Source organism: Engystomops pustulosus, chromosome 2 (assembly GCF_040894005.1).
Source record: "Engystomops pustulosus chromosome 2, aEngPut4.maternal, whole genome shotgun sequence".
In the NCBI taxonomy this organism is placed as follows: Eukaryota; Metazoa; Chordata; class Amphibia; order Anura; family Leptodactylidae; genus Engystomops; species Engystomops pustulosus.
This window is the reverse complement of record NC_092412.1, coordinates 114,062,114-114,077,781: the sequence shown is the minus strand read 5'-3', so window position 1 is coordinate 114,077,781 and position 15,668 is coordinate 114,062,114. Positions and strand designations below refer to the sequence as shown.

Genomic DNA, 15,668 nt, shown 5'->3' with positions numbered 1-15,668 from the left:
CACGTCTTGTGCACCCATGATCCCCCTTTTTAGTTGAGATGGAAGTGTGGTGCACTGTGTACATGCTCAGGAGTGGGGCTCCCCTGGTATAGATTAGATGAATAAGGCACTGGGAAGAAATTCCTGTATTTATCTCAAGCACTTCTGGAGTGACCAGTAAAATAGGACTGGAGTGATGATTTTGGTGGAGCTAGTGTATGATTTAATGTTTGGGAAATTGAGGAGTGGGAGTCCAAGTTGGAGTTGTGAGTTTAGCTTACTGACTTCTGGGCCCTGGCACCATGATCTGTAAGCCCTCTAGGTAATTCTACTCTACAGCTAGGACTTTGCTCTTCCTAAAAACATTGCTACAAACTGGAATGTATTGGTTCTTTAGGAAACTATAAAAACTGTGCTGGCATGTAAAATTTTATCCATATTGTGTTGTATTATGGTCTAATAGGTTTGCATTATTTGAGATCATATTTTTAATATATATATATTTTTGATATGGCAATGTAGGCAGGCGTAGCATAATTTGCATTTGTTGTGTAATGCTTTTGTCTGCCATGTAATAGGCATGCCTTTACATGCATCATTAAAGATTTTCATTGGAATATGTGCAAGAAATCCATGACCACTGAATGTGCTTTTACATGAACCCCTTAAGCTTTTGTATTGTCACTATTCTGGGGTTAATGTTATCATCGGCAAATTATGTGATGGATTATTTTGAACATAAGTATTATTTTTGAGTGACTCAATTCACTTAATAAAGATTATTACAACAAGCATGTCCAAGCTCAGATCATGGACAATATATGGTGGCATAGCTGGGTACTACAACTCCCAGCATTGTCCAAGCTGGTATTAAGGAGAGGTGAAGGAAAGAACAGCAGCAGCTAGAACTTACAATCATATGGCAGTGACATCATCACAGGTCTTTTCATCTGAGCTCCTCTGCTGTGTATTAGTCACATGGTTCTGCCGCCTCTGCTTTCTACTGATCTTCTTAAAGCACTCAAGCCCATCTACTGGTCACCTTTGGCACTGCAATTGCACTTTCCTGACTGGAAGGGTCTGATGTTAAAAAGCCGCTGCAGTATGGAAAATACTAAATTGCTTCTATCTTTAGTTTGGAATAGAAGAAGAATCCAAAATCTGATGCATCCTTTCTGCTATACCAACCTCAATGGAGTTAATAAAAACCAGATCCTATTAAAATAAAGCAGAGAAAGGCTCTCGTAAGATTAGAAGTATTGTTTAGATGTGCGTAAACAGGACTGGCGTAGATTACAGGAGAGTCGTCTTATATTGGCTCACTTACGTGGTTGTGCAAATATTAAGCAGAGCTCTAAATAATGCTGGAATTTCTGAAGGGTGATGCCGCCATAGGGAGTCCTGAAACCAAAGGATGTCAGAACGCTCACAAAATAATTTTTCTCTGGTGATGCAGCTGTTTTTATGCAACTTTATCATGGCTCCCTATATTACTATGGGCACATATATACATCTGAGGGTTCCTCAGCCACAGACTTTAAACTCAGAGCAGGTCCTATTCTTGGTCGTGTTTGCAGCTCTGGCGTCAGATAGAGGTCTGTGGGGCTGTGCAAAATACGGATAACACACTGTGTGTCATCCCTGTGCCGTCCATATTTGCAGATCATTTGCTAGGTAACACAATCCTGTGACACTCCAAGGTGTTGGGACAAGCTACTGACATAATTATCCAGCGTTCTGTAGATCCTCAAAATAGGATGACCTACTGATGACAGATGGCCATCAAAAACGTACTAGAGATCTGTAGTTTGCGGCCATAGGAAAAATTTGGCTGCAGGAGTCCTATGTCTGTAGAAGTGGAATTATGGAAATAGGGCACACAACCTTAGCAGATATCCAGAACACGAGGAGTTTATATAAAATTCTATTTTCCATCTCTCATAGCTTTCCCAGTAGTTTTTTGACTGGAAATAATAATTATTTTCTGTTTTTTTTTGTATTGACAGAACCATAGTGCCCTGGAAAGTCTTTAGACAGTGCCTTCATGAAGTTCATCAAATCACATCTGGCCTAGAAGCAATGGCTCTCAAGTCCACCATTGACTTGACATGCAATGATTACATATCTGTATTTGAGTTTGATATTTTTACAAGACTCTTTCAGGTGAGTATTTGGGTGCTGCATTCTCTCGGCTTCTGTTTTAAGGGTTCTTCCTCTTACATTTTAACCCCAGGGTTGTTTTTTATATTTTCATAGATTAGACATTTTTGGACGCAAATCTACCTAACATGTTTATTTTTTTTATTTGTTTATTTTTATGTATGTTCTAGAGTGTTTTGAACTTTGAACTTGAACCTTAGGGGTTCTGATCACTTACACAATAAACTGCAAAACAATTCTACTGCGTCTCTGTTCCAGCTCTCTCCATAAACCACTTAACTTTTGGCCAACATAGATTTACGCTGGACAGTTGTGAAAGGGTTAGAGCTTATTTAAACTTTTGATAAAAATTTTATAAAGTAATGGTGCATATAATAATAACCTCTGTAATACACTTTATATTAGAGATATGTTCTCTTGCGAGATAAACCTCATAATACGCCTTATGTCTTAAAGGGTTGTCCACTTAATCAATTATTTGCTGAAAACCCATTTAACCCCTTAAATAAAGGTTTAATATCCATGGTATTTTAGTGTATTTTCATATGTATTGGTTTTTCAGGCCATAACTTCTTTTTTTTTGCCTGCTACCTTAAACATTTTTGCTGTGTTTTTTTTCGTGACAGTTTCGGGCAGATAAGGTAAAGTGTAGAAAGGGCATGTTTTATTTTATCGGGAAACATTCATATTTATTTCAAAATATTTATTAATATTTTATGGATGCTTGTTTTTTACGTGTGTGTGTGTATTTGTATGTCCTAGATGTTGCTAATTTACTGTACTTTAGCCCTATGCTACAATAAACAGCTATAACATTTATCACAGGTGTCTGCAATTGAAGCTTTATTGTTAATCTTGGTTCTTATGAGAATCCAACATTTTTAACCCCTTCCCGACATGTGAGGTAATAGTACGTCACATGTCGGGTCCCGATACATGGAGAGGGCTCGCGGGCCGAGCCCTCTCCATAGTCGGTAAGTCTTTGCTGCATATTGCAGCAAAGGCTTACCGGTAACACCCGCGATCGGTGCCGGCACCGATGGCGGGTGTTTTACTGCTGATCGCGCCCGGCAAAAGCCGCCATCTTTCCGTGGATCGTCGTTCCCCGTGACGTCATCGGGGAGGAGTGATCCGTCGCCATGGTAGCTTCCGGTCTCACGAAGACTCGAAGCTACTTCGGGTTAACCCATTCATTACAATGTGCTGTCAGCACATTGTAATGTATGAGTAGTAAAATCCCCTTATACTGCCATACTGTAGTATGGCAGTATATGATAGGATCGTACAGACACCCTAGGGTTAAAGTACCCTAGGGAGTCTGAAAAATAGTAAAAATAAAAATAAAAAAAAGTTAAAATAAAAAAATTATAATAAAAAAACCTAACAATTCAAATCACCCCCCTTTCCCTAGAATTGATATAAATATAAATAAACAGTAAAAATCATAAACACATTAGGTATCGACGCATCCGAAAATGCCCGATCTATCAAAATATGATAACGGTTTTTCACTGCGTTTAACCCCGTAACGGAAAATCTCGCCCAAAGTCGAAAATGGCACTTTTTTGCCATTTAAAAAAAATGTAAAATTCCATGAAAAGTGATCAAAAGGTCGTACAGTCGTAAAAATTATATCATTGTAAACGTCACCAAAATCCGCAAAAAATGACACCACCCACAGCTCCGTACACCAAAGTATGAAAAAGTTATTAGCGCCAGAAAATGGCAAAATCCCCCCAAAAAATTTTGTACAGGAGGTTTTAATTTTTTTAAATGTATGAAAACATTATAAAACCTATACAAATTTGGTATCCCCGTAATCGTACCGACCCAAAGAATAAAGTCGACATATCATTTGGGGCGCACAGTGAAATCCGTAAAATCCAAGCCCACAAGAGTACGGCACAAATGGTTTTTTTACGATTTTCACTGCATTTGGAATTTTTTTCCCGCTTCCCAGTACATGGCATGGAATATTAAATACCATCACTATGAAGTGTAATTTGTTACGCAGAAAATAAGTCATCACACAGCTCTGTACATGGAAAAATAAAAAAGTTACAGATTTTTGAATGTGGGGAGTGAAAAATGAAACGCAAAATCAAAAAAGGGCCGTGGCGGGAAGGGGTTAAAATCCAATTGTCACAGAGACAAAAGAAAATTTGCAGCTGTGATTTACATACAAATTCAACCTATGAACAAACCTACAGAACCTATCTTGTATGTAACCCAGCCTGTATTATATATCCCCCATAAAGTTTTAAAAGACCTCTGGAAAGCACAGCTTTTACATTTTCTTCCTAGGGTGTCTCTGACAGCCCAAGACTTTCATGCTACTTTCATCAGTGCGGAAGAAGGAATACTGCAGCGAAATACTAAAAAATGTTGCTCTAGACTCGGGACCTGCACCACCCCCACTGTCAAAAGACAGGGGGCAGTTAGGATTGAGTTAACTCTTTACTGTCCCTTGATTATCTTTTTCCATACCGTATTTGGAGATCGATCTTTTTTTCTATGTACAAGACCTCCGATACACTGCTCACTACAGGAGAAAGAAGAGCAGACACCTGCACTATTCATTTCTGCATTAACAAATGTGCATGAAAGGCTTAATTGTGCTTTAAAGTATAATCACATAATATAAATGTATCATTTTGGATTACAGGCATTGTTCTTAAGTTGAATTTGTATGCAAGTCAGAACTGTATATTTTATAATTGTGATTTGAGACCCCTTTTGATAACTCTTACAGCTGATCATTGTAGCCTGAGACTAAAGTACAATACATTACCAGCAACCAGAGGGCCGTATGAAAGTAGGGGTTGTCTGTAAGTCAGAATTAACAATATTAACTGTACCACCAATTAAAACAATTTTAACTATATTGTGGATAGTACATTTATAGAGCATGAAAAAGAGCGCACCGGTCCTAATACCTCCAAAGGCTTGCGCTATGGACCACACAATGGCATTATTACCAGGTGCACAGAGCTCCATTATACTTGTGACGTGCACACAGTGCTTTTGGAATATGTGTGTGTGTGTGTGTGTGTGTGTATATATAATCCTTAAATTATAAAAATCTATTATGCTTGTCAACCTTTAGTTGCCCTTTTAAACCCCAGGTAAAGAATTACTCGCCCAGACGTTGTGGCCTATGCTAACATGTTTTCTGAAAAGGAAAAACAATAACATTATTTTTTTGTGCGTTGACATTCCATTATGTTGCACTAGGTGGCCTTATCAACAGACTTCAGATCCTTTTTCACCCAGCATAACACATATTTTCTATTTTTTTTTTTTTGTAGCGGCTTGTTCACAACCTGTTCAGGCAATATCTAAGTAACTAGATATTTATCACTCTACCCTACAATTTCATGTTAACAACAATGTGCAGTCAGTAGACATCATGTTGTTGAGCTGAGCAGATCATGTGCACAGCGAACTTCATGAGATACAGCAGATCCTGGCCATCTCTCCATGCAGGGCCGGTTTTAGACAAAGTTGGGCCCGGGGCAAAACTAAAAGTGGGGCCCCAAAATAAAACTATTTTATGAACAGTCACATTCATTAAGAGGCTCCTGCATAATCCTTGCACAATAATTACACTTACCATATATTTTCTGAAAGGCATGTGTAGAGTTCACACATGGCACACAATCATATGTTCACAAATATTGCAATAAAACAGATTAAAAAGTAAAGGCACCCAAACACAAATTATTAAACAAAAAGTGCATTGAAAATGCCACAAAAACATACATTTTTACAGGAAATCCACATCAAAGCGTAGGTTTACGGACAAATAGGGATTTAAAAATATTAACACAAAGGGAGCAGATACACAACATCAAGAATTTACACTCCCAAAAATGCTAAAACAAAAACTATGCCATATTTGATTGCCATCCACAAATGGGTTTAAAAATAACGCACAAAATAAAAAGCTACTATTGTATCAAAATCATTTTTTCCAGAAATCACCATTTAAATAAGAATAACTTTTTAATTCATTCACCACCTTCATGCAACTTTGCAGCAAACAGTAATAAAATGCAAAAATTGCATGAGAATACAAAATTTCCTCTAAAATATGTACAAATCCAGAATACTTATATCAAATAGTAAAATGTGAGGACTTCATACATACCTCTCATATCTTTATTCACTAAAATATGCAGCAAAGGGAATTTTAAATCCACAGGGGGCGCCAAACATTTTTTGCTGAAAATTGCACTGTGCTTCACACAGATATATTATTTCACTCTACCTTACACAACAGTAATCCAGTATAGCTATAAATAATGGAGGATAGTGTGAAGTAAATTAATTCTGGAACATATGTGGTTTTTATAACTTTATGGACACGTTCTGGGTCACGGTGTTAATATGTAGCCACTTTAGGAGAAGGCGAACGTTCATCGTATCACTCAGTTTTTGCAAACGAAAAACAATCACAAAATAAAAGGCAATCAGAAGTGTGTTCTTAGTTTGTTCTGGATAGGAGAGGGTTAAAAACATGAACATTAGTAGATATTATGTCAATATTTACATTATCTGTGAGGTGCAGCAGCTCCTATGTGCAGCAAATTTCTCCCTGTAGCCTGATGGCTAATCATCTGTAAGGGGACACATTTCAGAGGACTATCTCTCTGGCTCCGGAGTCAGGTGTCAGGAATACAGAGATATTAATAGTTGAAGTGCCGTCGGGTGTGATTTTATATATGTAAATCTTACCGGAAATTCTCACTTTAAACGTGAATATTTTAGGTTCCCTGACACCTACAAACAAGAGATTCTCTTCTTTTAGGGGGCCCCGGGCAAATGCCCAGTTTACCCTTAACGCTGGCCCTGTCCACATGCACATAGGGAATGCAGTCGCTAACAAAGTAGGGCTGCCTACTAGACTCGTAAGTTCAATAAGTATAATCTGTGCCCAAAACTCTTAAAAAGGTATGACCTTATTTAAAAAAAACACACAGAAAAAAAAACAACTAGCAATATGTTTGCATTCTTAGCCTGAAAAAAGATTCAGGAATAAGCTTTCCATAAGCAGTGGTGTGGTGTGCATCTTATGATGGTCATTTTATTAGAAATAAAAAAAAAAAGTGTTTTAAGGCTTCCTACATATATGGCATGTATAATTATTAGAAACCTACTCTTAAGTTTTTTTTTTATCCCATTTAGTAAAAAAAGAGAGAGTCCCTCTATAACTGGCTGAAGCATTTCAGGCTATCGTTGAAGAATTAAGGCTAAACTGTTTATCCATCTCAGAAGATGCTGACTGACTTTCTTGGTGTTTTAGGCTTAGGCTCGCTCTTTCTGCAGTGCAGATTAAAAGTAATCCACCTTTGAGGCCATCATAGAAGAAGTTTGTTAAATGCATTTCTGCTAATCCAAATACTGCTTGCTGTAAAAACATCTTGACCAGCATTTCCACTAAGCTGATTTAGGGGGAATTCTGCTAAAAGTAACTTATTTTTTAGTTTTGTATTTCACTTGAAGCTTAATATGAGATGACTGCAGCCAGAGCTAAACGATCAAGAAATAGCTCTTTTGTAAACATTACACTTGTCAAATATAATTTTTTTTCATAACTTAGCTCAAAGTTCAGAATTTAAAATGTATTAAATCAAAGATCTAACAGACATGATTTTGGTATGCCGAAAGGGTGATTTAGCCCACCACAAACTTTTCAATGTGCTAATTGCCAAAATGTTTTCTGATGATTTAAGTAAAAATGCCTAGAAACAGGTCTTTCTCTTTAGAGATATTGTGGGGCATTTATCATAGCCCTCCTCTTGTCCTGCCGGATACATTAGGAGGCATAGGCCCACACAGAAAAGTGGCGTAGAAGCACTGATAAAATCTCTCCCAATCTGTCCATGTAAATGGCACATACAGTTTTTGGTACATATAGTAACATCTCCACAGAGCACCATATTTCTTATGCTTCACCTGTAAATGAACTCTACAGCAGGATGTAGAAGAGGTAAGGTACAGAGGACCCTCTGTTGGGGACAGGCAGACTGTAAAACTAGTCTAGTCTTCCTAGTGCAGTACTTGGAAGAAGTAAATAGACTTCTATAGACTGTTTCTATTGGCAGTTAAAAATGCAGTAACTTATGGAAAATACAAATCCAGGCGTTTAGATGGTTTAAAATGCACCCTGGATACGCGTCTAGAACTTTCTGTACGAAGATTCTTTTATTGGATTTTAGATTTTAGAATCCTTTTAAAAATTGTTTCCCTCACACCCCTATAAAATAAACTTTATAATCTTGCCTGGCATACATTATCATCTAGCAGGAGTTGAGAGGGTCATGTCTTCCTCCGGCTAAATCTAGCAGCTCCTCCCTATGCCTTCTCCCTACTTGGAAGAAATAATTACCAATTTTCAGAATGCCCAATTGGTAAGGTGACACCTTGGTCAAACAAAGCCTATCCAGTATCACATTTAAAGATGCACAAGGGATATTTTGGAATTATTCCTTCTGTTTGTCTGATTTCTCTTCTTCCTCTTTAGCCCTGGGGCTCCATACTAAGAAATTGGAACTTTCTAGCTGTGACTCATCCAGGCTATATGGCTTTTTTAACCTACGATGAAGTCAAGGCACGTTTACAGAAGTACAGCACTAAGCCCGGAAGGTACATCATGAGTTTGTTTTCTTCCCTTATTAGCAAAAATAAGTAGCCTACCTCTGAACCCCCATAATGCCTGCCTTATGTCCTGGATTCTGTCATGCACATCTTGGTTATACGTTGTGAGGTCATGTATGGCAAATTCCCCACGAGTCCTTTGAACATATGGCACGTTCGCTACGTGACTCCTCTTCCCCCCTGATTGCTCAGTGGGGGGGGAACAGGGTAGGGGATAGTGAACAGTGGCAGCAGCTGTTAGGGGTTTTCCCCCTCTGTGTCACCGTCTTCTGTTGCCTCCCCTGAGCGTATTCTGTCCATCAGCAGGATGGGGCAAGCTATGTCTCACAGATACACAGGACAAAGATACTGAGCAGATAGATGCAACAACTATGCCTTCGTCTGCCATTATATGTCCATTGATTGCAATTGGCATATACTAAAAACAAGGTGTGAATGAAGCCAAATCCAATAGAAAATTATTCTACTGTTCTTATATCATGTATATCTAGAGATTAGTGTGTTAATATCACAGTTCATCTATTTTTATCTTCTTCGGTTTTATTTCTTTTTATCTTCTAGTTACATTTTTCGACTAAGTTGCACAAGACTGGGACAATGGGCTATTGGCTACGTGACTAGTGATGGAAATATCCTACAGACAATACCTCATAACAAACCCCTCTTTCAAGCTCTGATTGATGGCAGTCGAGAAGGATTGTACGTAACCTTGTGTAGTGCATGCAGTAATAGTTTGTACAGATTTGAAACTGTTAAAGCGTACTATAAAGTTACTGACAAAAAATTGTGTAGCACAGCTAGAGAGAGCTGGCTTCGTCCTGTCCTGATATAAAGCCTTGTATATCTATCATTCCTTCTTATATATCATATTCAGCTATTCGTGAAGTGGGTGGGACTTCCTGGTTGTGACATCAGCTAAGGGAATTCATATGAATCAGGACAGCATGTTTGTAATTGATGACTCACATACTTGTGACATCACTCCAGGTCTTTTTTTCTTGCACTACTCTAATACTGCTCCTCCCAACAAGCCTCCTCATGCCCTACTCTGTCAAATGGAGAGCATTCAGGGGGGCAAGGTAAAGCAGATGGCTAATTAGAGTAAGGCAAAAGTTTTTATACAATACAGTTATTTAAATAACAAGTTAATCTCTGAACTAATATTTTTGTCTCCTTGTGTCTACAGTAATATCCAAATAGATGAGCAGGAATATTTATCGATTTAAACATTTTTATATAGACAAGGGGTTGCAGCTGGTGAAACCCCACTTATCAGATATTGATGACCTGTCCGAAGTTGAGCCTAGCAATTCTACCATTAAAACCAAGCATGATAAACTGGGACATTTACTCATAGATCCAGGCACTGTGACTGTGGTAATAGTCTTATATTTGTTATCCATGGCCTCTGTCCTTTTAAAATCAACTTTTACAATTATGCCAATGAGTCTAAGGGGCTCTGGTAGGCGTTTCCAGAGCCCTTTAGTGCTGCAATGTCACAGGCTGTTAGAATTAGCAGAACATGCTCCCCCTGCTTTCTCCCTCCTCCCGTTGCCTGTGTAATCTAGCAGCAGCAGAAGTGCAAGGGGAGGGGAGACCTACTCTGCTGATTGTTATAGTGATTGAAAAGACATCACTTAGGGGCTCCTGGAATACAAATGGAGCCACTCAGGCTCAGTAGCTTAATTTTTTTTAAATCTACTTTTAAAATTATGCTATTCAGCATGAGGGGCTCTGTGGATGTCTTCAGAGACCCTCAGGCTCATTAGCATAATTTTAAAATGTCATTTAGAAAGAAGGAGCCCATGGATAACAAATATAAGAAGATTGTCATAGTTGCGGTGCTTGGATCTATGAGTAAGTGTCCTTGATTTATCCATGCTTGATTTTGATGGTAGATTTACTTTATAGGTTCTAGAATACGCCTTTACATATGTATCCATTGGATTTGGATTAGATTTACAATCATAAGGGTATGACCATTGGATCCACAGTCTCTGGGAACACCTTAGTAGTAAAAGGAGTGCTGGTCACTCTAAGTGTACCGGCACTTTATTTATAGGGAGGATACAAGTGATATCCTGTTCTGATTGATTAGCTTCTGACCCGTGTTAGATTAGATCCCCAGTAATCTGTAATTTTGCATCTATACTGTGGATAGGGAATAAGCTTCCGTGATGTTTGTGTGAAGAACCTCCTTTTCTGTATCAGGATGACCCTGGTGAAGTATAGGATTTTAACATTTCCAGTTCAGGGACGATAAACCATGTTGGATTATTCCCTTTGACCCATTCAGAACACATACATTTACAGAAGTTAGTTAGGGGGGAAGCCTTTTAAAATGTGAATAGCCATTTCACACTTTGTCATTTTGGTTACTTATCTTTTTCCAATAATGTTTTTAATCTTTTCTATAAGTCTTGGCTTTTATCAGTTAATTTCTTCTTGGTTTTTTCATTATGAACTGAACAGCTATAAACTCTCTTGCTGCAGATCATGTCATAATCCCTAGAGATTAGGAAAGCAAGGGAATTAATTGATTGAACACAGGTTTACATTAACACTAGGATACGTGTGTGTGTGTGTGTGTGTGAATTACCCTAAATACATTTGTGGTTTTTCATCCCCCTTTTATACAGCGATTAGATATATTATGGATTCTTCCCACAATAATGAACCTTAAATCTCTCTAGCCTCATTTCAAAGAGGATGCTCTGCTAGTAAAGTCCCAGAAGGTTACAGATGACTTCCTCTTACATTTAAAGGAGCAGGAAATTGTCAATTTCAGGTTCAAACGCTGAGTCCAGGCTGTGGTTACATTGGGTCAGGTAGATCAGGTCATGATCCAGAATGATGTTTAGTCATATTGATCGGAACTAGGAATTGCGCAATTTGATTCATGAAAAATGTTTGCCGTGATATACTCTGGGTTGTTGCTGCTAATCTGGTTAGGACCTACAGCAATGCTGTACCTTGGTCGGAAAGTAACTCTGAATAGAGAAGTGATTGCTCCAACTTTTTATTAAAACATAGGAATTGCATTTCAATGCTGCATTAGTGTCTTAATCAGGCCTTTAAACATTAAACCATATATGTAAATTGTTTTAAAAAATAGTTGTATTTCCTATACATGTATATTCGTATAAAATATATTATATGATCCTAAAGGACTACCCTAGCCCCTGTTGCACTTGTGTAGTAAGCAATTTCTACCCTAATCTCAGTACCAAGATGGGTTAAGGTAGCCCCTCAGGCTCATTAGCATCATTTTAACAGTTGACTTTATAAGGAAGGAGGCCGTGGATAACAAATCAAAGATTATTACCACAGTCACCGTGTCTGGATCTATGAGTAAGTAGTTTATCATGCTTGATTTTGACATGAGATTTCTTTTTAAATAATGGTGCAAAGAATACAAAGTGTGTAAACCAGTATTAAGATATATTACTAGTAAAACATTGGTTTATCCAGATTGAACTACATAGGGGCTCATTTACTAAGGGTTTGCGGACCACAAAAATGTCCGATATTCCGACGATTACCCTTTTGCGCCGAATTTAAAAGGGGATTGTGGCACACGCAATCAGATTTTGGCACCAGCTGTAATACAACACAAATCGGGGGCGGGCCTTTGTACGAACCAATGGATTCAGACTGAGCGCAGGATTTAATATTTGAATTTGCGTCGCAAGCCAAGCACTTACATGCATCAGGAGGAAGATGGCGAACTCTGGCGGACCTGAGCGGGGAGCGACACATGCAGGATATCGGGCGCATGATCTTAGTGAATCGCGCTGGAGTCCATGATCATCGGACAACGCACAGCGGGGATCGCGCAAGGGACGGGTAAGTAAATGTGCCCCCTAGTTTATAATGCACAGCTTTAGAAGCTTGGTAAAAAAAAACCTGTATAGCAAGGTTGGAAAAAAGTATAGTGTCAGCAGGCAAATATATAAAATAATGAGTAACTGGATGAGAGAGTGTGGTAAAGCCTGTTGTGAAAAAAGTAGGGAATTAGGGCATACACAAGAGGAATAAACCATAGGACTAGAAGAAATTGAGGAGTCACAACATGTGAAGTATGGGCAGTGAACTTACCATGTCACGTAACACAAGAAAACAGGTTGGAGCAGGCTCAGTGGTGGAATGCTTACATACTGCTTTCCTCTAAGAATTGTACCACAATTGTCGAAAGATTTTGTGTAGTGCTGTAGACCATCCAGATTCACATTCTTGGAGGCACGTTGACACCGTTCACAAACAGGTGTTGTACTGTCACTGGGAGGAATGGTCTACATTTTTCCTATGCTGAAAAACCACTGAAAAGTGCTGGGAATTGTCAGTACCAACATTAGGTGACAATTGCATTTTGAACATGTTTCTGCGGGCATGTACTGTAAGTCCACATTATGAAAATCGTGGTTTTCCAATTATTTTGCATCTGAAGCTCCATTGCAGTATGAGTAAGCTTTTTATTTTATTTTACACCTGACATTGTATGTGACCTAGTCATAGGTGACACGGATGAATACTACACCCAATCTTCCCTGGTCTATTATGGGCAGGGCCCCAGGCTCCTGGGGGGGGGGGCGTGGCTATCCAATAGGTTCTTCTAGTTAAAGGGGTATTCCTTCAAATACAAGTTTCTTAAATGTACTAAGGATAAAAAAATCATTCTCTAATTCATTGTTGCTAACAAAAATACAGCATTTCACAGATGTAAGTCCAGCCTGTCTCTATCAGTCCTGGATTTTACAATTTCAGTTGCTCCTAGACACGCCCCTGTAACACAGCCGGCATATGTGAAAAGTCGCCGCCAGCAGCAAGTGCGCAGGAGCGGGGACAGTAATGCCCCGCGCCGGCCCACTCCCGCCCCTTTACTAGCGTGAAGGTGGTGGATTGGGGCAAATAATAGCAAGTGCTAGCAATAAGCTAGCATTTGTAATTATTTCAGGGCCTCTGCACCACGTCAGGTCCTGATAAATATGCCCCACTGACTTCCTGCCGGTATCAGGTGTGTAAAGCTACAGACAGATCTTTATCTGGGGAGGGGGATAAAGGCACATTAAATGTAGCAGTGTGTTATAGAATAGCAGAGATGTAGGAGAGTTGGCTGTGTCATTGTGTGTAATAGGCATCTTATGGATCTCATCTTCTCTGATCTGTCTCATCTCTCTTTCTATGTGTCAGATACTAGTACAATGTTCAGAAGTAAATGAAAGTGTATATAAACCTGTACCCTAATAATCTAACCACATTGTCAGCTCACAGAACAAGATGAATTATAATGTATAATAAAACTGAGTAAAATTGTAAAAAAGTAAAGGGTTAAAAATGATCTTTGTTGTGGTAACATCACTAGACGATCGAAATTTGCGAATTTTCTTTCATGAGAAAACCCCTTTAGGAATCTCCAGCTGCTGCTATATGAGAACAGTGGCTAGCAATACAATCTGTACTGATGTGGAGCAGAAGAGAGGCATGATCTATGTTGGTGTGTGTTAGTAAATTGATGTGTATTATGTATATGTATGTAGTAGTATGTGTAAGTGCATGAAATGTGTGTTTGAGCATGTTAGTGTATGTATATGTATGTTGTAGTGTATGTGTATGCATGTGTACACTGTGAGTGCATTGTATGTGTTTGAGGATGTTAGTATATGCGTATGTGTGTGTATGTGGTATTATTATATATGTGTATTCATATGTATATAGTTAGGTGTATGTTGTTATTGCATGTGCCTGTACAAAACTGTAGTTGTTTACCCTGGTTACTAAAATCATGCAGTGTGAACTCCTCATATAATATGTCCCAGCAGTACCTGGCGGTAACAATTGACTTCTAATGGGGTCTGTTGTGGTGTCTATTGTACTACTCTATTCTTGAATGTTGTATATACAGGCGGTCCCCTACTTAAGAACACTCGACATGCATACGACCCCTAGTTACAAACAGACCTCTGGATATTGGTAATTTATTGTGCTTTAGCCCTTCGCTACAATAATCAGCTGTAACAGTTATCAAAGGTGTCTGTAATGAAGCTTTACTGTTAATATTGATTCTTATGACAACCCAACATTTTTAAAATCCAATTGTCACAGAGACCAAAAAAGTTCTGGCTGGGATTACGATGATAAAATATACAGTTCCGACTTGCATACAAACTCAACTGAAGAACAAACCTACAGACCCTATCTTGTATGTAACCCGGGGACTGCCTGTACAGTGGTTACATGCAGTAATCACTGGGTGGATGTGTTATGGACAGCATTTGTCACATTGATCTTGATATCCCCCTGCCCCAGTACAACTTGTGCCTTTTATATGACAAGATGCACTGCCTTGCTGCAACTCACTCCAGGAAAAACTGTTGCCAATTATAGCGCACTTTCATGTTAGAAATCTGGTGTAAAGATTAGTAAGCCCAGGCTTCGTCACACTAACTTTTTGGCATGTTAGGACGGTGGCAAAAAATGTATTTATGTAAATGAAAAGCTTTTTTCACAAATGGTGTAGAAAACATTGCAAATCACTGCTTTTGCACCATGTTCTAAATCCAAAAAAATCATTGATAAATGCTCCCACCGTATCAAACTATTTCACTTAATGCAGCCCATGGTCCACTTTAATGAATATGCCAGCAGGCATGTCTAATCAGAAAATGTATGGGTTTCGCATGATGACATAAAATATGCATTTTACAATTTATTTGTGTCCCATGTTTTTCGTATAAGATTGCAGAGCTGTGATATGGAAGCCAGTAAAATATGGCATCAGTTACACTTTCAACACACTATTCAGGAAGTGAAGTAGTCCCAGTTGCCAACACTTGTCTGTCACTTCAGATGCCAAGTACAATTTATTTCAC

The 15,668-nt window shown here is 38.6% G+C and overlaps 1 protein-coding gene across 2 annotated transcripts in view; it reads left to right on the top strand.

Moving 5' to 3' along the window:
• Positions 1-15,668, top strand: part of CBLB (Cbl proto-oncogene B) — a 104,966-nt gene that overhangs the window by 52,683 nt on the left and 36,615 nt on the right. For both annotated transcript variants that reach the window (XM_072136072.1, XM_072136071.1), the window contains exons 4-6: positions 1,986-2,142; positions 8,666-8,787; positions 9,361-9,498. In XM_072136072.1, the coding sequence (XP_071992173.1) occupies positions 1,986-2,142; positions 8,666-8,787; positions 9,361-9,498 (417 nt within the window). The remainder of the gene's footprint in view (positions 1-1,985; positions 2,143-8,665; positions 8,788-9,360; positions 9,499-15,668) is intronic.